The following is a 24,593-nucleotide window of genomic DNA, read 5'->3' on the forward strand; positions in this document are numbered from 1 at the left end:
GTAGAGCACTGAGACTTGCGATTGTAAGGTTGCGGATTCGATTCCCGGGTTACAGTGTTAAACAATTAACACTTTGTATGTTAATTATGTAGGATCGCCACTACTCACAAAAAAGTTTCGAAAGGATGGATGGGCAGCAGTGTCCTCTACGTTGCACAGTGGCGATTATGGTATATTCCTCCATAAAAATATTAGGAGAAGGCTTGCAGTGGGCGTCTATGGGCTGAAACGACGAAATTAAAGGGACTTTATAATTTTCTTGTTTGCAAATGCTTACTGTTTTGGCGAACTTAAGATACTGGTTTTTAATAGTTGTACAGGGTTTTGTAATACAAAATTCTGCATTATACTAAGCAGTCACTACGAAACAAAATGTAATTTCTCATTAATACAGTAATTTCATTAGCTATTTCTGTTCTTAATCCAGACCATGTAATGGTTAAATATCTACAATTATGTCGCCATTTTGCAAAATACTTCTGCTCTCGGTAAATTCCCAAACCAGAATAGATTAATGAACGCTGTGGTCATAATGTCCGTAAATACTAAAAGAAGATAAAAAAAACCGAAGTAAAACTAAACAAGTGAATTTATTTCTAAAATGAGATCCAATTAAATTTACAATTGCGCTATTTAATAATAATTTTAATTCTCGCATAAATCTTAAAAGTCACATTTAGTTTATGAATTAATCTATTTATAATAGATCTAACATGATCGAATAAAAAGGAGAATATATAATAAATCCTACTCTACATTTGAAATGTTTTCTATTTTTAAATATCTATAATAGTTGAAATATATAAATTCTATTTATGTAGAATGTGGTATATTTGTCGGAATTTCTAACAAGTGAAATTTTCTCACAGGCCGGCGTAAGCTCGCATAGCCGGCAGAGTAATGCACGCTTATGCATGTTGGTTACTACGTTAGTAGTCCTACCAAACCTGTTGGGTCGGTCCTGCACTCTGTCCCGCGCCTTCCTATAACATTGTATCCGCGGCCGCATGTAGTTTCACCTCGGCTACCCACGATTAAGCTTTAACGGGTATTTCAAAAATTTACAACGCGTTTAGCGAGAACGCCTTCTTGAATGTCCATTAAACACATTTCTGGATCGAAAACCGATCGAAAATCGCGTTAAAACTAATAAACATCGAAATTTATTAACGCATAATGAGACAAAAAACGATTCCGACGGAACACCCAGCTACGAACGTTAATTTACTGTTCGAAGCTGTTGACGGTCCATTGAAACGTTCATTAGAAGTCGTTTTAGATGATGTTTTAGTAATTTTCATAGAAATCGTTGTGTTTTTATACCTATATCGATTTTTAAGGAGCTATATTTTATTAGCAACGGAATTGTTCACCTGTTACATCTACGCCACTCACGAAGACCCGCCTTACTATTTTTAACTGTAGCATAGCTTTTTATTACTAGAAAGTATCGGATGTTATTTAACGATAGAAAAATGAGACTTTTTATCACCTCAGTGACAGCATTAATTATATTTCCTTCAATTCGGAATATAGCATTTTTAATCTTGTTTGAAATGACATATCTATTTACACTAAGTTCTAGTTGGTAGTTTACACCGTATTGGGAATGAGAAAGCTTTTATGTTTAAAGGTCACACAAGTAGACGCTCCATAAAGATACAGATTGCTAGAGTCTATGTCATCGTTTCAGTCCGAAGAAACCCACTGCGAGATATAGGCTTTCCCCAAAGATATCTACGGGAGGATCCCAGTGTCATATTATGATACGCAGAGGACGCTGCTGCTCACGGAAAACTTATTTGTAATCGGTGGTAATCCTTTATAATTATTACACGAAGTGTGAATTATATAAGATTGTATCCCAGGAACCGAACCCGCGATCTACGATTGCAAATTCTTAACCACTGGGCTACTATTGGTTATACAAGTCTCAGTCCATATAAACTGATCAGTATTAAGACAGACGTTTAGAATTCCGATTCTAGGATAGTTAAGCCTTCAATTGTCAGCTTTAGGGCGTCTATTGTTGAAAATAGGACTCCTTAATAGATTTCCGATAAGACTGGTAAGAAACTTCCAGGTGTTCGGACATGGTGGTGTAAGATCATCGGTCTATCTTGGGTGAATCGTGCGCTGGGCAGGTTGGTCTATGGCCTCCTCTCCAGAACCTCAAGGCTTGATCATTTACCGTTATTATATTATTTATCCGCTGATATAAACATCTACAGGCTTTATAGTAAAATACTTTAACTTATAGAAATAATTTAATTATAAACAAAGTATCTTAGGTATTTTGACTATTTTACAGTTGTTTTTGACCAAAATATTTGTTTCATATATTTAATTAAGTAATTAACGTGTTAAAAATATTTTCTTCGTTTACATGATGTTATCTAATATAGTAATGATCTATTTAATGTCTCGATTGAAGGTTTTCGGACAGTGTCCGTATCTCTTTAAGTGTATCAGTTATGTTTGTAGACGAAACATTATCGGGACGCGTTTCGAATTCATCTAGCATTCACATCTCCGTGTATCAGTCAGTAACGTCCGTCAAGTGAATCATCCGAGCTATCGTGCCAGTAGAATTTCGTGAGGTCACAGTTTAGTATAGCGGTTCAGTCGACCTGCAGTCGTTTGTTAGACAGGGACGGGTGTACTGGCTTGTTTTGAAGTGTGAGTGGCGTAGAGCATCCTCTCGGTCTAACACCGACCGTTCTGTGACCCCGTGGTTAATCACATATCTGCAAGCGTATTATGATTATCGCAAGCCTTCGTTGCTCGCACGCCGTGGTCACTGACTCGTTGCATATTCTTCACTACCAACCTATTTAGTATATGTTTAAACTATCCATTTACGGGATGATTGGTTTTGTCTAAAAGCTGTTTAGCCCTTAGTAGCCTGATTTACGAAAGTGTTTTTTTTTTAATGTTACTGTGTTTGCTTGAGGGTCTAAATGAAGGGAAATTTTTTTTTTATTTCGTTGGATAGAATATTTATACAACAGTAAAATACGTACAGCCAACTAACAAAAAAAACTAATAGTAATATGAACATTCGGTTTAAAAGGTTGGTATCAAAATTGAAACTCTAGGTTATTAAGGGTTAGGGGTGAATGTACAGCTAGCTTATTGCACGACTGAAAGTTTTTAATTTTGAAAGCTAACACTTATTTCAAATAATCATGTATAACGTGATCGCTCTGAAACATGTCACCTTAATTTATTTTTTCTGTTCAAATGCTACCAGCCAATAACTTTTGACAATACAAATCTGCAGGGAGCGGAAGTTAATAATTATAAACTTCAATTCGAATTATAAAAAAACTTTTTCTAACAATATTATCATTAATTATTTAATATTTCTGGAACAATCAATTTTGGCAAGAACCAGTAATTAATTGACTGCAAATGAGCTAAATTTTATACCCATTTAAAATTTATACCGCTATAACCAATCATCCTGTATATTATTTGAAAAATTATGTATTTCGTACTCTACATTACCTTAGCTAAGACTAGGCTAAGCATCCTTCGTGCTTTATTCCCTCAGAACACATCGCGGAATTTATGAATTGCAATTGAAAGCAGAGATTTTAAAATAAAAGAAATAAGTAGGAAAAAACATTTATTATGTTTCGAAATCGTCTTAAATTCCCGGCACGCGCCAGCCAATGGCTTTATTATACAATATATTTTCTACGAATTCCAAACATTCGAATTTAATTATGAGGTAATTTTACATCCGCGTCCGGTTGGATCGGTTTAAGACGGTTTAGATAGCGACGCGGTGGGCGGTTCTCCGTTACTGTTGACACCTACTTTCTATAATCTACGATTCGTCTATTAGCATGGCTGTTTCGCGTTGTCTGCACTCCGGCATTGGTGCGCATGCGCACGACATTAATCAAAAGTAAACGAGGATTCGAATCCGACTCCCCATCAGTCTTCTCCTTTTCTTTAAATTTCGAAACGTCCTCACAAACAAATCTCTAATCTCAAGTATTAGTAACGATATTTCTCGCTGTCGTAAAACTCGAGAAATTCCTAATGATATCAAAACACACCGTTAGAGCAACAAAAGGTGGATGGTACACCATTTGTCGACGGGACGCGGTTGGGCGACAGTCAGTCGCGTGCTGGGCCGTTTGAAAAATGGCCGACATAAATAACGGATTATCAAGTTGTATCGGGACATAACGAGATAGCGGCTAACAACTAAAATAAATAGGCGAACGGTAAATGAAGTTGTGTAGCGTACATACATTTGAAACGACGGTGTCGGCGGCAGACGTTCGTCGGTTGGCGTCACTATCAGCGATTACATATAAGTGTATTAACAAACTCAAATGTTGCAAAATATTCGTCATAACTCTCTGTGCAGCTAGGTTTATTTTTTAATACGGTTCTGCGAAAAAGAATCATGTCACCGACCTAGCTCGAAGAATGACTAGTAAGAACTGATGGTGGGCAGGCTCGAATCGGCAAGCACAGTATAGAACGTCTACCCGCAAAGCAAACAGATGAAGTAGTTAATCTCCGGAAGAAACAGGCTACAAACCGCTACCAATAGTACGCATTGGAATTATTTATAGGGAGTATGATAATACTATCTGTAATTGTTACAAATATGGACACGTGTTAATATAAATATACCATTCGTTCAAAGCAGTCACAGTGTCATTTGTAACCAAAATACAACAAAGACTTAAATAAAAGCTTAAGGAAAATTTAATAAATATATTAATATTTTATGAATTTGAGAAACCAAAAATTAAAAAATGAAATTGGCATCGATCACCAATTTCAACCATAAAGAACTTAACAAAATCATGCCATTTAGTGCAACTGGTTGTTGGGGTGTATATATATATATATATATATATATATATATATATATATATATATATATATATTTATATATATATATATCAGATAAAATTTAGAAGAGATACTAATAAGAAATTTTAATTATTCTTGATCATTAGGTATTGATATTAATAAATGGATAATGGCAGATAAATTAAAAAATATATTAATAGTAAAATATACCTGAAATCGCTGTCGCTTATGCTTAACGCTAACACTCTGACCGCACGTTTTTGAGATATATGAGTACACACAACCGAATGTATCTTACGAATCTCGTAAGAGAAGTAACGTCTTTGATAGCGCGAGCCCCGAGGACTTGGCTCTAATGGACGTATTAATCCCTTTAACGTTTTTTAACGTTGCTTCAAAACCAAGACTAACATAAAGCCTCACCCGAAGGTGTACCACTTGTAATATTACACTGTAATTAACAAGTACATTATGTTCGTTTTAATTGCTTTATAACTACATTAATCGAACTCTAATAAAACTAGTTTCCTTGACACATTTGTTCGAAAGAAACAAATTAAAATAGTTTTTTTTTTCTGTCACGTAAACTTTAGCTGGTACTATCATTGCATAAGATATATAAAAAAAGTGATTTTATTAACCTTTAATACGTAAAAAATATTTTCTGCATTGCCAATTTTTAATAATATGCAGATAACAAAACATAATTCGTAAAAGTTAGAAATCATTTCAGACCATATTCCGTGCCGTATTTTTATCACTTTAATTCCGATGAATTATATAATAAAGCCTTAAAAACAGCACTTAAACATTACTTGTATATTATTTTAAGTTATTATCAATTTTTAAGAATTTTTGTTGTAAAACTATATTGTTGATATATTGTTAATTATTATTTTCGCCATAAGGCATCCACTGCTGGAAATAGGATAACAAGCCTCTCACGATATGGATAAACTATAGGCCCCTAAAAACGGGGGGCAATTTTTTAAAAAAGGTGGGTGGAATTCTAGTGCCAAAGTAAATAAACCACAAGTTAAATTAAAAAAAAGCTGTCTAATGTGGATGAATATAGTGTTAACGATTTTTAAAGTAACATAATTACTATGTAAAAAGGTTGTGTATTTTAATTAAAAATAGCACCATTAACAGAAAATAAACGTATACATTATTAGTTTTAAATTTATTTAAAAATTTAAATCGTATCATATTTTAAATATGGAATACTTTGTAAATCCAAATTTGAATTTCGGAATAGCTATTGGACAATTTTAATCTGTGGATATTTTTTACCATAGTATATCTCTTAGCGTACGGTACGTACGAAGTAAAATGCATACAAGCAGTATCACTTAACTTTATCTCAAGTTTCAAGCATCTATCTTTAACAGTTCTACGTATGTTTATAGTCTCGTTGCAAATGTACGAACTCAATAAATAATTAACAACATTTGCTAATGAGCCTTCAAAATGTCATGTCATTATATATTTAATGTTCTTTACTATTTTAAATACAAGAACGGTATTCTGTGATTTTACGGATGGTTTTTCTATTGAATACTTGTCTTGTGATATCTGCAATTTTCGATCACACGACATTACTGATATTAAAAATTAATAAAACATCTTTCTATCGAATATGCAGTGGAAGTAATGTAAAAGACTATTCATTAAAAAATCTCATTATGTACTATATTTTTTAGTAACAAATTGACTCGATTTGTAATATAAAAATGTTGAAAAACTTATATTGGATAGTAAAAGAGTTTTGCTATAATAATATCAATATGCGGAATTATACTAACCAAGGTACTATTGTTAAAATACAAAAGTATAAGCACATTTATATGTATATCTATTCATGTTTATTTTTTTTTATGAGCATGTGTATAACTATTAAAACAAAGTTGCAGAATCATTTGTATTAAACAACACGTATTTTTATTTGCAAATTAAAAGATACAAGTAATAAAATAATTTGCAATGTAAGTACAATTAAAGACCAGTAAGTAAATGCAGCATTGATCAGGGGTAGCTAAGCGGTGGATTGAAATTGGCGATGGTAGGTCGCGGGTTCAATTCCTGATATACAATTTTTTATAATTCACACTTTGTGTTTTAAACAAATAGGATTGCCACTGCTCATTAGTTGCCAGAGGTTGTGTAGTCCTCTGCGTAACATAATTTTGCGATCGACAACCAGCCTGCTGAGCTTGGTGATTAGATATTAATATACTTAAATTTGAACATTGGTAAAATTACAAATCAAACGGTAAATAGTGTTAAATATTATGAATAAAGCAAACACATTAACGATGTCCAATATCCTAACAAATAAGAACACGGTTATTACAGGCAAAGCAAGTCAATTGCATTGCGGAATGCTTTTATTGCCTCAACCTGTTTCTTATCTTATAGTCCTTCTCAATAATTACTCATGCATTCATAATCATTGTAAATATCTTAACGTACACTTATACAATGGAATAAAAATAAATGTATTTAATGGGCGTGTATAAATCATTTTTTATTAATAAACTACATGACTCGGTGAACTTCGTATCACTTGCAAATTATCACTATTATATTTTTTTCATTTGTGAAACATTACTATTTTATATTTCAACAAGACGAACCAGAGATTGGACCTCATATAGCTATGAAACAATTTTTTTTTTAAAAATGAGAGCAATGACATGACAATGACATTACAGCCAAGAACATTTTTTGTTTGAAAATAATATAGACGTTTTTATTAAATTTTCTGTTGAAACAAAACTTTTCATTTAAACCTTCTTTGTACTTCTCCAAATATTTGTAAATCAAAATTAGCAAATACCGTCTAGTGATTCTCGTGTTTTAGAGAGACAAATTAACAGCAATTTATTTATATTTATGTAGATATTTGTTACACTGTGGGTTGATATTAATAAATTGCAAGTATTGTAATAAATGCCTCGCCATTAGTTAATGCGTCGAATCTTTTTGGTTTTATTCCGTCACGGAATGATTGCCTGTATTGTGCATATGTTCTAGTAATAATGGTTTATTCAATATCTGTTCGTTTCTCTTTTATTTATTGTTACGGATGCTTGCCTTGGACTTCACTTGCGTCTTTGCATTTACACTTTGACCGTATTTATTATATAATACTAGCTGATCCCGAAAACGTTGTTTTGCAAAAAAAAAATCGATATTTTAATTTACAAATAAAAAATAAGGGTTGATCGTAGAGGGGTGAAAATTTATGGTTGTATGTATTCTTGTATGCTGTATCATAATAAAATAAAAACAAAAAATTTCGTTAAAAAAATAAAAAAAAATTTTAAGCGTGAACAACCTTTATCACTTAGGGGTATAGAAAATAGATAGTAGCCGATTCTCAGACCTACTGAATACGCATATTAAATTAAGTAAAAATCAGTCAAGCCGTTTCAGAGGAGTTCAAGTTCGAACACCGTGACACGAGAATTTTATATATTAGATTAATTTAATTAGGTAGTGAAAGAGAGTAATCATAACACTTTCATTAAACTAACTATCCCTCTTCCACTTCGCATTGTCCGCATTGCATTTTGTGGGCGTAATTACATAAAATTAATTCTTGGTAACTTTCGACATGCCTGAATAAAATTTAGCCAAGTTTAATAAAAAGTTTTTTTTTTAATGTAGCCATCCCCAACTTCCTTTGCGGTTTAAATATAGAATAATTTTTTTTCTCTCGTGTCAAGCCATTTATTTATAATTCAACTAACGAAATGTGAACCACAGTTTTCGTCGTACAGTGGAATTTGATGTATGGACCATCTCAGAACACATCACAAATCGTTTCCTCCGCGCAATCTATGTCAAGAGCAAAATTATGAACCTGACAAGCTACAACTTTATACAAATTAACCTTATTTTCCATTAATAAGGTTCACTTTTCTTTAAAGCGCCGAGAAAAATAAATAATACTCGATTGTACACGTGATATGAATTAAACCAATTTGAGGCATAAGCTGGTAGTTTAGTGACTTGTCCACGTAAAGGGGTCAAGCGTGATTTGCTTTCGGAAATTATTTCATATTTTTTCTTTCTTTAAATTCATACACGAGTTACAGTTACATGAAAGGTGAGGTTAAAACTAAAGCATACAATTCGCATAATTTATTGTCCTGTAATCTTACAGGACAATAAAATATGCAAATTGCATATAATATAAACAAGTTGATACTTAGACATGTTCTCGTTCATTTATTTATTTAACATTTACAAAACTCTATAAAGTAAGCAGGCGACATATACATTTGTATAAACTTTGCAATCTCTCATACGCTAGTCCCGATATTCGTCAACATTACAAATATGCAAAATTAATCATAATATAATAGCTTTTATATTTTAAAAATAACAAATGAGAAATTAAATTATGTTTATTATCTGAAAATAGCAGTTATCACAGTCTTACAGTTCCAATATTGTTTTATTTTTTATTGAAGCTTATTCCCGTCATTAATAAAATTTGCATTATCATAAAGCAAGCCCACTAGAGAATACTGCAATCTTGATATAATCGAATTAAAAAATACTGCCATGACGAAAAACGTTGCAATTTTGTTCGTCATATTTTTCCGAACGTAGATATATACGATTGGTTACATGTGTTAAAGATTTAAATGTGTGAATATATCGCACCCTATCCAAAAACCAATTATTTCAGAAATAATAAAAAATTTAATGGCAACGTAAAATGAAAATACATATAAAAATTAATTAGTATTTTTTTGTCATCGCAGACTGTACCGACAGAAGTTATTGGCTGGTAGCATTCTAATAGAAAAAAATAATTACAATGTAACTATTTTTTTATATAGAATAATTGTTACTAAAAATCAATGTTAAAATTATCTCTTCACAGCTTTTAAACTTACATGGAATGAAACATTTCGAAATAGATATATACTTTTGTTTAAGGAAGATCGAAGTAAATTAATTTATTAGGTGAACATTTTCTTACCATAATCTAACGTATTACGGATTGGGTTAATACTAATCCCTGTATTTTGATTTTGAATGTGACTTAAATACTTACGTCCTATCTCACTACGGATCGTGAACCTTTAGTTTCTTGGTCTTGGTCGGTGTGTATTGCTTCGGATACTCCGGTGTCTGCGGGCACATGTCAACGTTCATCCACCTTTCTAGTGATCAAATCTTTCCTTAGCTATGTTGCCGAAAAACTCAAAAATCCGCTTCGTAAATTTAGTAGAGAGGTTAGAGGACATTCGGATTTTCCAAAGTATCGACGCATTGGTTGTAAAAACATAATAAACTGTCGTTGATCTAAACTTCACTGAATGAATACAGTTGTGACATCGAACATCAGATGAACTGAACCCTGTGTCGAACCATCTGACAGGCCGCATTATGAGCTTTCAAGAGCGTTTAAAATTAAAATCATAATTAGTTTCTAAACGATATTAAACAATCGCTTTGTCCGAGCTCGCGGTCATCGATTGTAGATAGTGATGTTCCGATGTCGAGACGTGGTAGATGTATCGACAGATAGCGTAATGACGGCGCTATTAGCCGAAGTGTCGACGCGGCGTGGGAGACTGCGCGGCCTACATTCGTCGAGCCAGACCGTAGTGACGTGCGTCGTATCATTAAACCAAATATTAATCTGTGCTCTTTCTTGTTTCTTATCAAATATAATATTTTAACTAAAAGTTATCGTTAATACAAAGTGCTATAAATTATATCCTAACCGCCAGTTTACAACAGTACACAGTAAGTTAAACAGTACAACAGTACAACAGTACAATTCTTTACAACAGTTTATTTCTTTACAACAGTAATAAATAGTTTTATTTACAACAAAATACCAGGTATTATTCGAAATATATGTGGGTGTGGTGGAAGTAATGACGGTTAAAAAATCTGCCTTACGTAAAAGCATAACTTTTTACAATATAAATTATAATTACTAGAACCTACAAAAATAACTGCGATACTATACTAGACGAGGCCTGTATTTTAGATAATCAAAATTAGCGTTCTGTAGCTTTCCAGACATTTTTTTTTTTAATAACCTATTCAAAAATTTTCTACATTTAAGAACAGATTAAAAATGTTTTCTCTCTGCGATATCGTCAAAGAAATAATATATAGCACTAATAGCATTTAACTTAAAAGGCTTTTTAGATTTAATACAAAGTTAGCTAAATTATACATAAAGTACACGATGTTTTTGTCTTAATCTAATATTTGACCATATATTGATTGGTATAGATCAACAACAACAACTTGTACGACATTTAAAACTGTTTTAATTGTTCTATAATTTATTAGCACTTATAGCGTTTAGTTATCTTTAAAAGCTAATTCGTTTTTAACAAAGTATATTGTTGTTGCTATTAACTATTACTTTACGGTACCTTCGTGCTATTTTTGGTTTAGACCGGCAATGTACATCACTATTGACTAATCACAAGCGCAATTACTCTAATTCAAACGGAATTATCTTGTAGCAACGTAACACTTTAATTGAATTGTTGATGTAAGATGAAGCTGTAATTCGTAACGCAGATGATCTAATGGCCGCTTCCCAATACACTCAAATTTTGTTGACAAGGCAATTTGTTCCGTGAAGGTTTTGACGAAAAGATCGTATATAATAAAAAACTGTTATAATTTTTGTACTGCCATTGAGAACACTTTTGATAATATAAATAAAGATTTTTTTTTAATTTTACTTATTAATTTTTAAAGAGTAGATTAAGTAACAAAAATAACTGACAAAGCCAAGAAAATTAGCAAGTTTAAGTGATCAGAGGTCAGGTCACATAGCGTGCAGAACATATTGCTAGGGTCTTAAATTTCTGGAGTGGAGAACACGTACTTGCAAACAAAGATCGAGTCCAGTACGCCCACGAGGTAGATAGACGACCTTGTTATGGTAACTGAAAGACGCTAACCCGTTCCCAACCGATAAAAAATCTGAAGCGGACGCTTAAGATTTTTTGTCCAATAGTGGACATCCTATGGCTAACATGATGAGTATTCATTCACCTCCTTGTACAAAATTAAATTTTTGTTTTACTTATACTATAGCAGTAGCAGAAATATGGTAGTCTGAGCAGTGGTAGTGTAGCGGTAGACATCTGAGACTTGAGACCGCGGGTTGGATTCCCGGGTTACAACCTTACATATCTACTGTACTGCTCACAAAGTAGTTTCTAGAGGATGGACAGCAGCGTCCTCTATGTACCGTAATATAACACTGCGTAATATCCCCTCATAGATATATCTTTAGGCCTATGCCTTGAAGTAGGCGTCTATAGGTTGAAAGAACTACTAGTCATATTAGTTTTTGTAATATCAAATATTGATAGATGTGAAGACTTTTAATTGACACCTTGTTTAATAACACTATTATTTTGTACATATATTAAACCTATAGCTGTAAGTCTTCCATACAAATAAATATGTGAATATAAAGTAATACAGAGTTGTACAATTAACAATCGTAAGAGATATTTCTTATTCGAATTTTATAAATAACTGGAAGACAACTGCTTCACGCGTTGAATTTTTTATCGACACAAAAAACATTCGAAGCGCGTGCCTAAGCATTCGGCTCGGCTTGCACTGACATTCGTTCCCGCCAAAAAACGTGTACTCTCGAAATACCAAGCGCGTCGGGCATATTTGATGCGTACCTTATCCTTTATACAGGGTGATTAATTTTAGATGTAAAAGCTTTAAAGTTTTTACACTTGTAACTGTATATGATGTACTATTAACGTATAAATTTTACCACATAATTCATCGATAAATTTAAATTACAATCACAAAATAATAATTCAATTCGTCTATCAATTGTTTACATACATTTCAAACTTATAATTTTCACAAACTAGATGTTGTATTGACAAAGACTTTTTGCTAAACGCGCAATATTGTTATATATTTCAATTTAGAACAACAAAAAAAGTAGTTAACATCTTCGATAATCAAATAGGAATATTGGCCGTGTATAATTCTCTGGCGTAATTTTAAAAAAAAACACGGATAAGAAAATCGGTCGGAAAGACGCGAAGCGGAATTATAAAAGCTCTTGATTTTACAAGTCTTTAACAAATTTCTTAAATTTATTACATAGACAGGCATTACGTGGAAGTAAATTTTAATACTGGATAAAGTTGCCGACAGAAGAGCTACCAGTTTTATGAAGCCCAGAGAAAGGTTCTCGTTAAAATTAGACGATACTGTAACTAAACGAAAATTCGATACAATTAATAATTGATGTTTAATGCTATCACGATCGAAATGGAATTCAACAAATTTAAAGTATTTCTTTGTACTTTAAATCGGAGACAAGTAGGTCAACATTTATACAGTCTACCGTAACACATTAGTTTTAGCTTCTAAAAAAAAAAAAAAAATTACACGTCATCATATTGACTTTAAAGGACAATAGACGGTACGTAACGGAATATTTTATTTGAGTTGTAACATCGATTCTCAAACAAAAGTATTCAATCGACACAAATCTGTGTCCATTTTTACAGTAAATAGCCACGACATTTGATTACTTTGATTATCGAACATTATAAAGCCGTATTCACATTGACCACTAAAGTAAACTCTTCAGGAAGTGTACATGCGACTTTGGTCTATTTTAACACCGAATATATCATTCACGAGTCAACAGCCTTTGCCCACGAGGGGGTTTACAGGCCTTGTTACTCCATGAAGCGTTCTTCTAAGCGATTTAAAAGTTCGGCAATCTGCCAATCCAGTAAAATTGTTGTATGTAGCAGCCTTAACTGAGGCTCCGGTGGAATTATCAAGTTTCACTACCTTAAAAGAGCTTTCAGGATAAGCGCCACCCGCTCCCTGCCCCCTAGTACCTGCTTCTGCAAATACCATAATATTATATTCACAGTAGTGTTACAAATGCAATGATTAACCATTTATTTATAAATATTTAAACTGGTAACATCAATAATAGAATTACCCACTACACCTGTTCAACGACTAAGTCGTGACATAAAAAAGGAATCGATTCAATACGACTTCACTTGATCTCAACGACACGATGCGGCGATGTCACGGCATTTTAGTATAAAAAACAAACCGTAGATAAAATGAAAAGAATTTGCTGTTCAAATGATTTAACAACTGTACAATTTCAGTTTACGTTGCAAAATTGTTAGTAATACAAGAAGTATTATCGTGATAGTAGTTGTTATGTAATAAATAATTTAAAATTTTTTGGAAATACATATACAGAGTGGTTTGTTATGGATATGAACATTTAAAAACTGAATGTGTCACATTTAAAAGTAAAAAGGTTTAATATTTTTACTTCGATTTTTAATCAATCTGTATACAGTTATCACTGCCAATACAAAGCCTGCAGGAGCTGATAGTAAACAACAATCAAAACGCGTTTTCTTACTACGTTACCTCTATTTTATTTATTACTTCTGAAACCATTAATATCTGTAATAACAGTCCACGTAAAATCAATGTACCTACCATCGTTTCATGAAATTAAATGTAAAAGTTTTATACTAAACGAAAATTAAAACACTAAGAAAATCAATAACTAACATAAAGAACATTTTAAAAATACTTCTCGTAATTAAAACTATGCAAACAAAATACAAAAACTACGAAACAATTGTTAAACACACGCATAAGTAATTAACCCGCCAAAAATTCGAATGACAATTAGTGTATGTTTTTTTTTTTTATTCGTGCAAAGACAATAGTGCAAAGTAAAATGTGTACCAAATTAAAAAAAAAACGCCCGACACTGCGTGGCGACTGTATAGCGGTGTATGGAGGTCAGATTCAAGCCGGTCACCAATTTAAATCGCATTAATAGAAATAACACTCGACCGAACTATGTTAAATCATTGCGTCAACGGAACACGGAGAAACCATAATCCGAATCGTTAAACCAGCGACATTATGAGCTTTGTTCGAGCGAAATTTAATAAAAATGTAAACCATAATAATAATAAATAAAATAAAAATAGAAAAGTAGCATTAAATTTTATTATCTGCGTTTTTTTTTCTTTCCACTGACCAGGGCACGACCGCCACCACTCAGAAGAGTGCACGACAAAGAAAAAGAATATGAATCATTTGTAGTGAACACCGGTGTACGTCTAAGTACGAATGCCGGAAGTATTCAATCTTAAAAAAAAACTATACACTGAACTGCCTTATGTCGGTATCCTTCATCTTAAAACTAAGAGAATTCCAAACGCACCCTGATATCATAAAAACCCTTAACAAACGTTGACAGATTTTAATGTGATCACTTTAAACATCCGTATCAGTTGATCAATAAATCCTTAACGCTGTAATAGACATATTTTACATATTTCTGTTTTAAATTCTTAAATACATTACTATAATAATTTATATACATGACATGGGAATGTATTGTATTACATCTTACTAATGTAACTTACCAAATTAGATTATAAATAATATTTTTTTATAACGCTTCCTTTCGTTGTCCGATATATATTAAACATTTGAGAGAGGGGTATATTTGTAGTTCATTCGCAGTCAATTAATGTATGTTACACTTTATTCAGAAATTATAAATAATTAACGCATGTAATAAAATCGTTTTTAAAGTTCGCATTACTACATAATAAAATTAGTTATTGTCTACTATCTGTTCTTGCAACCTTTCTTCTATATTTAATGGAATCAGGCGTTACCTCGCGAAGTCCATCCTAAGCAAGAAAAGGACCAATATTTAGCCACTTCCGCACATGCAGTGGTAGTCATGCAATAAAATGCACCGCCCGCCAGCCCGCTGATAAATGCGTATGCGGCAAACAATGCGAATCACACAACCGCCACCGATTAGTGCCAATCACAGAGTCTGAGCATGACTACCACTGCATGTGCGGAAGTGGCTAAATATTGGTCCTTTTCTTGCTTAAACTTTCTTCTGTCAGAAATTATTGACCTGTCGCATTTCAATGGAAAATAAACGTTACATATTTCTGAGTGATCACTTTAGGATGATTTGAAATAGATGTAAAAGCTAAAAAGCTTTTTTATTGACAAATGAGCTATACGTTATAAAGCTTTTACTTCCATAACGGTCCACTCTATGTAAACACTCGCGTTCAATATGTCCCGGAAGATTAACTTACGAGATGCGTAATTGAATATTTTATAGTTACGTTTACCGATTCATTATGAATAATTGAATATATGCTGTCATCAGTATAAAATGGACTGCCATTTGTGAAATCTAAATCAAATTTAAAAGTAATTTAACGGGGAACTTTTATTATTCAATAAACGATCAGAATCGTAGACAGTGATATCGCTTGTTTATTTTGATTTCATTTAGGCTATAACTTATAAAGTTTATGTGCATAAAACAGTATTGTTAAATCATTAAAACAATTGTTGTTGTGGATTTTCATCCTGCTTCTTCTTCGCAACTATAACACCTTGTGAAGCAGTGTCAAAAATAAAATAGATAAAAAAAGTTGACAGTCAATAAGAATTTGGTTTAAAAGTTCCAATTTTGAATAAGTGAATTTTATCTTCATCTTCTAGTACACATATTTAGATATCTTTACTTAGTTAAAAATATAACTTGATATTTTTTCTAATTTCATGTCACAATAATTTCGATTAGATTTTGTTAAATTTTTTTACAGTAAGAGTGTATCGGTGTGGGTAATAATAAGATATATATATTATAGAATTGAAACATATATGTAGAACCATATCGAGAGAACCGACCAATCAAAACGCTACTTGTTATCATTCCTTGACGGCGTACATAATGATAAGGGTTCAATACACATTAAAACGCATCTACACAATTCATAAGCGAAAACATATTTGTATTTTAAAAAAATATTACGTAAAAGCGTGATTTGTTACATAAAAGATGTAAAGGGGTGAATGTACAGCTAATTTGACAGCTTAAAGCTTGAAACCTATTTCCAATCACGTTGTATAAAGTGATCACTGAGAAACATGTGACATAAATTATTTTTTTCTATTCGAATGCGATAAGTCAATAACTTCTGACAGTACAAAATCTCGAGAGATAAAATTGAGCAATAAATAATTTAAATATGTAGTAATTTGAATTTAGAAAATGCTTCTTTTACTATGTTATTATTACATAATTTATATCGATTTTTAGATAGAGTGTACCATATGTTAATTCACAATATATTTGCTGTAGTTTCAACCCTTTAAAGATTTTACACACTTATAAAACATGTTGATGTGTATTATAATTAATACAATATGTCTTACTCCATTCATTTGCATACTTTAAAAGCAATTCCCCAATACATAAAATAATTATAAACACAAAAGTTTCTCAAGACGTCACAATGGGAAGCCATATTAATTTACGTGTTTCCCGCCATTCGTCTGACAGTTGTTAGAAGGCCATAAACTGCGCCATTACGCGCGTGCCATAATGATGTACTCACACGTTAATTGCCAACTACTGCTTTAAATACTACGATGTATACGGAACTTGTACCCTTGAATTATAGTAATATTTTGTGACATTATTGTAGATTATATGAAATGTGAAACCAAGAAACCGTATTGTCTAATTATAAATAAATTTAATTATGGTTTCTGATTATTGGAGCCGAAAGGCTGGTTGACCGATGAAAAATAGTCAAAGTCGCGAAATCTCGCAGGATCGGTCATATTGGCGATCTTTGAGGAGGTCTAAGCCTTGCAGTGACGTCAATCGGCTGATATATTGATGCTATTGACTATTTACACGAATATAATTAAACTCACGACTATTTTTTTTTTGTTTCAGCTGTACAAAGAGGTCGGGTGCCACCGACACAGCCAGCCGGTCTGTCATTACCTGGCCAATTCGCCCTCACGAATGGCGACCCAGCCAGTGGTCTCAACAGTCACCCGTATCTCTCCTCGTACATATCGCTTCTCCTCCGAGCCGAACCTTACCCGACTTCGCGATATGGACAATGCGTCCAACCCACAAATGTTATGGGCATCGACAACATCTGCGAGTTGGCTGCGAGATTACTATTCTCGGCAGTGGAATGGGCGAGAAACATTCCCTTCTTCCCTGACCTACAAGTAACCGACCAGGTCGCGTTGTTACGGCTCGTCTGGTCGGAGCTGTTCGTCCTGAACGCATCCCAATGCTCAATGCCCCTTCATGTAGCCCCGTTGCTGGCCGCTGCGGGTTTGCACGCCTCTCCCATGGCTGCGGACCGCGTGGTGGCCTTCATGGACCACATACGAATCTTCCAAGAACAGGTGGAGAAGCTGAAAGCGCTCCACGTGGACTCAGCGGAGTACTCCTGTCTGAAGGCGATCGTCCTCTTCACGACAGGTAAAATTTTGGACAGTCTTTTCGGGGAAGCGCGGCTTTTGCTTTACAGGGTTGCCGGCGCTTGTGGTTCTGTCACCAATTATGGCGAATTAGTGGTGTTGGTGAGAACGCATCTAGATGCTTACGCGGAAGCCACTCGGGTGCAACAACCACAAGCGCCGCCACCTCCATCTGCCGCTTCATCCGGGTACTATTCAACGCTGGACACGTCTTTGGGCGTCAACTCTTCTTTATCTTACGGAAGCTTTCTTTCAACACCTCCCCGTCTACCGCCAAACTACACAAGTAGTCCACGAATGCCGGAACCGGGTACATCATTTAAACTTTGGGACGGTGGCAGTAAGTCGAAGTTAGATCAAGGAGGTTGACGCTTTTACGTGAAGGGTTTTTGACCAATTTTTGGGTTATTGGATGTTTGCGTTTGCCGTTTGGCATTTGGTCGGTTTACGGAATTAGGGAGAGTTTAGGCTTTTCGTTGTATGCGGGGATAATAACTCACACTCCTTGGAATACAGTTAAACTGACAATTTGGGGAGTCAGCGACTTATTGACCTCGATAAGGAGTCAGAAATTTGTGATAGATATTAGATTTAAAAAAAAATTGTAACTTGTAAATATTATTCACGCGTATTAATTTCATGTAAATACTTTTCTAATTTATTGATTCTTTAATACATCACATTAATTTATTGAAAAAAAAATTGTTTTATTTTTATGAACTTTCATTTCTTCCTTTTTATTTAATCTGTACACTTATTAAATGTGTTAACAAATAAAACACACATTTTAATACATAGTGTACATGACAAAATTGTGAGTCTTAATAGACTGTTTAGTAAAAATATTATGTCATACGCAAGCATCATATTTAATTAAGAATTATAAAGAAAACATACTAAAATGGAGGCGTAAATATGTAGTTAAAAGATTACTATTTAAAATCGATATAAACGTATCGTCACTAGATGATAATCGATATAACTTACATCACTATCGACGCGAGTATTCATAATCATTTCGTTACTATAAGTTCTCGAAGTTATAATAGCGTTCATAAATAATCAATGTATGATAATCTAGAATGTACATTTAGTTGTCTAGTGTGACGGTAGAGTTGGACCATCACCGGAGAAAGTTACTAGCGCGGATAAAACTACATTTATTGGCATTGCATATTCATGGTACCCCCGGGCGCAAGTCACCTGGCCAGTGTATCTGAGCACCTCATTCTATGCCGTCACTATCCGTACACGCGGAACGTGAGGGGTCAACTTACATTAGTCGGTGGCTTAGTAGTGAATGTATTAGTAACTCCTTTTATGAGTTGGGTATCCAGTGTACAATGCTTTGAACTACCGTTTTTAAATATTTCCTGTTGTTTTTTTTTTTTTTTGTTATGCCTCTATATTTGTGTTCTACTCCAGTTTGTTTTAAAACTATAGAAACGACTGGGATAGAAATATTATTGCGACTAAGTTATTCGTTGAATTTGAACGAATTTCACTGTATTATATTATATATGTAACTTGTATTTTATTCTTTGTATTAACATCCTTTTGATACAAAAAAAAATAGTAACACCTAGTTTTAGTTTACATAAAGCAATTTTAAATTAATACATAAAAAAATTAAAGCACATATTAAGGCAAGATCGAAACATTATTGTATTAAAAATTATATCGAGCATTGATAACTCAGTGGTAGACGACTGAAACTTATAATCGTAGGTCGCGGATTAGATTCACGATACAATCTTATGTAATACAAATTTTATGTATTCATTATATAGGATTGCCACTGCTCACAAACATATTTCCAGAAGATGGGTAATAGTACTCTGCTTAAAAAGCATGGCGATTATGGTTCATCACCTTATAGATATTTTTGGGGGCGGCTTTTGACTTGTATTGGGCATCTATAGGCAGAAATAACGACGACGAAAGATTATATAGGAGATGAAACTGCCAAAAAGACTGAAGAAAAAATTTTTTATAAGAAAAAAAAAAGTAAAATTGGTGTTAAAAGAATAACTGTCGAATTTCTTGTCAGATTCGTCTAGATAAAATCAAAATTTCAAACCTAACAGTAGCCTTATATATAGACTATATATTTATATACATTTCTAACTGTTTTAACTTTTTAATAGTGCTTATCAAAGCCTATTTGAAAGAATGAATATATATTTAATTATCAAAGAACTATGCGAAAAAAAATCATTTTCTTTACCATTTTTTTACTGGCTTTTCATGTAAAGCCTTTTATGTATTGATAAAATCTCAAGGTAAGCGTAGGCTAGTGAGACGACAAATTACACCCACTAATAACTTATAAACATTTAACAATCGCCATTAGTTTTTTTTATTAAAATAAATATAATACAGATTAATATCTAAAAGATAAATATTTAAACCAAAAATAAATAATCTATTTCCACTATCGCAATTAAAATATATGCACAAAGATTAATATATGTCTTAAAATCATTACGTTAAAATCTCTTAAGACCATACTCGACTTTTTAACATATATATCCGTGATGGTTATCAAGTTGTCTGCTATGTGGCCTGAGTAACTTGGGAATAACTTAATCTTAAGCTGGAAGTGTGGACTTATTAGTGTGTCTTGCTGTGCGGTATGGTTAACAATTGTCTCCCAACATCACATTTCAAAAGACTTAATTTAAGCGAAACAATCGTAATTTGGTAAGAGTAAATTTTAATTAGAAATTTTCTCTAATGTTTTTCAAGTTTCATTTAAACCTGCGCGAATTAAAAAAGAGAATTTATTAAAAATAAATTGAGTCATCTTCATTTAATTCAATTTTATTCCTTTTTATACTTATGCGTCTATGTATAGGGTAGTATAAGAATGTGTGGCGAAAGTGCCCGTCGGAAACATCGGGCGTCGTCTGTTTGCGCTAGATTATCGCAACCTGACGAGTTTTATGTGAGAACCGATGGTACGGGCGAAAGTTTACGATGGGAGCGCTAGGCAAGACTTATAATTCGTAATTCATATTACACAATATCGCAATTCAATCGCATTAATAGTTAAATCGAAAGCGACTTAAACGATTTAAATTTGTGATTTTACCACAATTCCCAAGCTGTGATTTACCTAATTCTAATTTCGTAATTTTAATTATCGATTCGACTATATTATACCTACTGCAATATTCTCAGACATACCCTTGAAATCACTGGCTAGATCTCGATTTTCATCGCTTAACATCTGTTTATATTTTCATCTTCTCAACGGATGCTCTTCCTTCACCTGTCTTTCTATAAAAACCAGGTGTTAATTTTTATTTAAAATATTTACGTCTTCGTCTTTTCAGACCGTAGAAGACATTATCACCGCAGCGTTTCTATACATGTTCGATATACATTTTTTTCAAAGTGACGAGGGCATGTTTGATATAATACAGACTTTCGAATAACAAAACCCTGTGCAGCTATTACAAACCAGTATTTTAAGTTCGCCATAACAGTAAGCATTTTCTAAGAAAAAAATTATAAAGTCCCTTTATCGACGTCGTTTCAGCCTATAGACACCAACTGCAAGGCATAGACCTCGAATCGCTACGGTAGGCTGGAATGTTGGCGATCGCAGTGTCATGTTATCGTATGCAGAGGACGCTACTGCTCGGACAATGTGACAATTTTTAAATCTATTTATTTAAAATTACAATATGTAATTTTAATAACTGCTAAATATCGTAAAAATTGACCTACAATAAATTTATTTTTTCATAATGGTACCATAATATCAAAAATACGTGATATCCATATTTATAATAAAGGATCTAGTTTATAAACCATATATGTTAGTGTATTTATTTATGGTAAAGGTTGTAATTAATAGGTATAGGAGTTTGAAAATCATTATTTATATTTTAAATTATTATCTGTACCCGTTCATAGTGTCAAGAGAGGCAGAGACAAATGCGCCTTCTTTCGCGCCATAACGCCGCGGTTGGAACAAACGAGATAATTTGTTCCATTGTGTAGCTTTCGTAACATAAGCATTACTGTCACTTTGTAAATTGAGTTATTCTTCTATTTAAAAATAGAATACCATTTTGCATTTTTTTTTTAATTAATTAATATTACACTTCATAATTTTACAACTTTTAATTATATTTCAGAATAACATGTATATGACACTATATTATAATATTTAAAATTAAGAATATAATATTATATAAATCTTGTTATAGCATTCAATTTTTAGTCGATCGAAATATTTAGTTGACGCTGACAGAATGTGACAAACCAAAGTTTGACGTATAAACTTTGGTTAATTTTGAGTTTCTGGCCATCTATTTTACTAAAATTTTAATATTATTGACAATAATAAGTGTATATATAGTGCCTATTTGAATAAAGTTATTTTGAAATCGCAATTGTAGTTACGTAATGCCAATTTATGTGAACTCATTGGTGATATCGATATAAAATATTTAAAATCTGTTACGCCATTCCGTTAAGAGCACGCTAGGCGGTTATTGTACATCGGACATGTAAAATATTCAAGCGCAACCTATGTTATGCTTAGTCACGGCTCACAGAGATTTTAGGAATCCTATTACATCACTATATAGTCATTACACACTAATTTAGCAATCATGATACCCGGTTTACTATTTAAGGGGCCATTCCACTAACAAAACATGTTGCTTAACGTTATAATGGTATTTTTGTAAACTATATTTTTATTTATATTATTACCGATATGTCAAAAATTTTTAAAAATTGTTATGCAATCACTGAAATAGGATGCACAAAATGAAATATAACTGAACATTAGTGTCAATTTGAATTTTGATTATTTAAATTAATTAATTTTTAGAGAAAAGTCGATAAGCCACACTAAGTTGTGTACGGTTAACTGTGATTAATTATTTAGATAGAATATAAATTTTACGTAAAGTTTTCGATCAGTATCTCAAAGATAAATTTACATATAGCAGATATTTGACAGCGACGATATGCAGGTTAAAAATGAAATTTTAGTTACTAAAAAAATCCTAGGCACAGAGTAAAAATGCGTCGAGAATAAAAAGTAATGGTCCTACGGACTTATCCTTCAGGCCGCGATCGGTCCCGCGAAAGTGCACCTGTCTCTGTCGTGCGTACCTAGTGGCGTATAGGTGGGAGAGGGAGGGGCGCGGTCCGCGTAACGGTACCTAGTCGTGACGGCGAGACTCCATAGCGAGTCACGATTTTGAAAAAGTGTCCGACGCCTGGCCCGCGATCCGAGACCAGGGTGTTTGGTGCAAACTTACACATCTATTTTAATATAATTATTATTTTATGAACGCTAATAAACTATCAAAAAAAAAAACCAAGTGATTTGTACCTAAGACTCGAATAGATTTAGCAAATCTTTCAATCAACAATGTAACCTTTTTTTACAATAGAACCTTACATAATGTTCAGAAAGCTTCCATTACAAAATTTAAAAAAAAAAGATAAACAACGTTGGAACCACAGATACTATATTAAACTTATTAAATCTTATCGTCTTATAAAAAAAATATTTAAAGTTCACATCAATTGAGCAATGGTAGCTCAACGATAGAGGACTGATATTTGTGATCGTAAGTCGCAGGTTCAATTCCCAAAATACAATCTTATGTAATCCACACTTTGTGCATTAATTATTAAGGATTGCCACTACTAATTAACAAGTTTCCAGACGATGGACAGGAACGTCGTCTGCGTGCTATACCACGACAACGAAAGTTCACTACAACGTAAACTTAGTTAAGTTAAAAAGTTAATAACAGCAAATACTTTAAACAGAGACAGAAAAAAGTGAAGTTCTTTTACAGAAAATGTTTACATATTTTAGGATAAGTTAGTTTGTACTGTGTTGCCGTATTAAGAATATTGCGAAAGAGACCCAAAAAAAGCGCGTACGGAATTGTTATAGACTATTCTTAAATCAGAGTGCATTTATAATATCGTTTCTTAAATTCCAGGATGACCCTAAGTAAGAAAAGGACCAATATTTAGCCACTTCCGCACATGCCTGTGCATTTGCATGTGTGAAAGTGGCTAAATATTGATCCTTTTCTTACTTAGGATGGACTTCCGCAAGGTAGCGCCTGATTGCATTAAATATTCTAAGATGACTTTACTTAAAAAAGATCAATATACCAGTCCGTCGGATGAAATGAAAAATATTGCCAGTTTCTCTTGTTCCTCAATCCTTAACGACCATCGTCAAACGACAAAACGGGGAACTTTCCTATCGGCATATCCACCGACCGGGCGACCAGGTCTCTTTATAGCAAGCACAGTTTTAAGTAAATAGTTTTTTTTTTTTACTTTTTTAATAACTGTCCTGTCAAACTTTG

General features: G+C 33.0%; 1 protein-coding gene across 1 annotated transcript in view; it reads left to right on the forward strand.

The window, feature by feature from the left end:
* Nucleotides 1-24,593, forward strand: part of svp (COUP transcription factor 2) — a 103,021-nt gene that overhangs the window by 13,114 nt on the left and 65,314 nt on the right. The window contains exon 2 of the mRNA XM_068766290.1: nucleotides 17,684-18,229. Coding sequence (XP_068622391.1) covers nucleotides 17,684-18,229 — 546 coding nt within the window. The remainder of the gene's footprint in view (nucleotides 1-17,683; nucleotides 18,230-24,593) is intronic.

The sequence above is a fragment of the Battus philenor genome, unplaced genomic scaffold, assembly GCF_028537555.1.
Source record: "Battus philenor isolate CCGP_79_NKW_IND1 unplaced genomic scaffold, ilBatPhil1.0.hap1 SCAF_21, whole genome shotgun sequence".
Lineage (NCBI taxonomy): Eukaryota > Metazoa > Arthropoda > Insecta > Lepidoptera > Papilionidae > Battus > Battus philenor.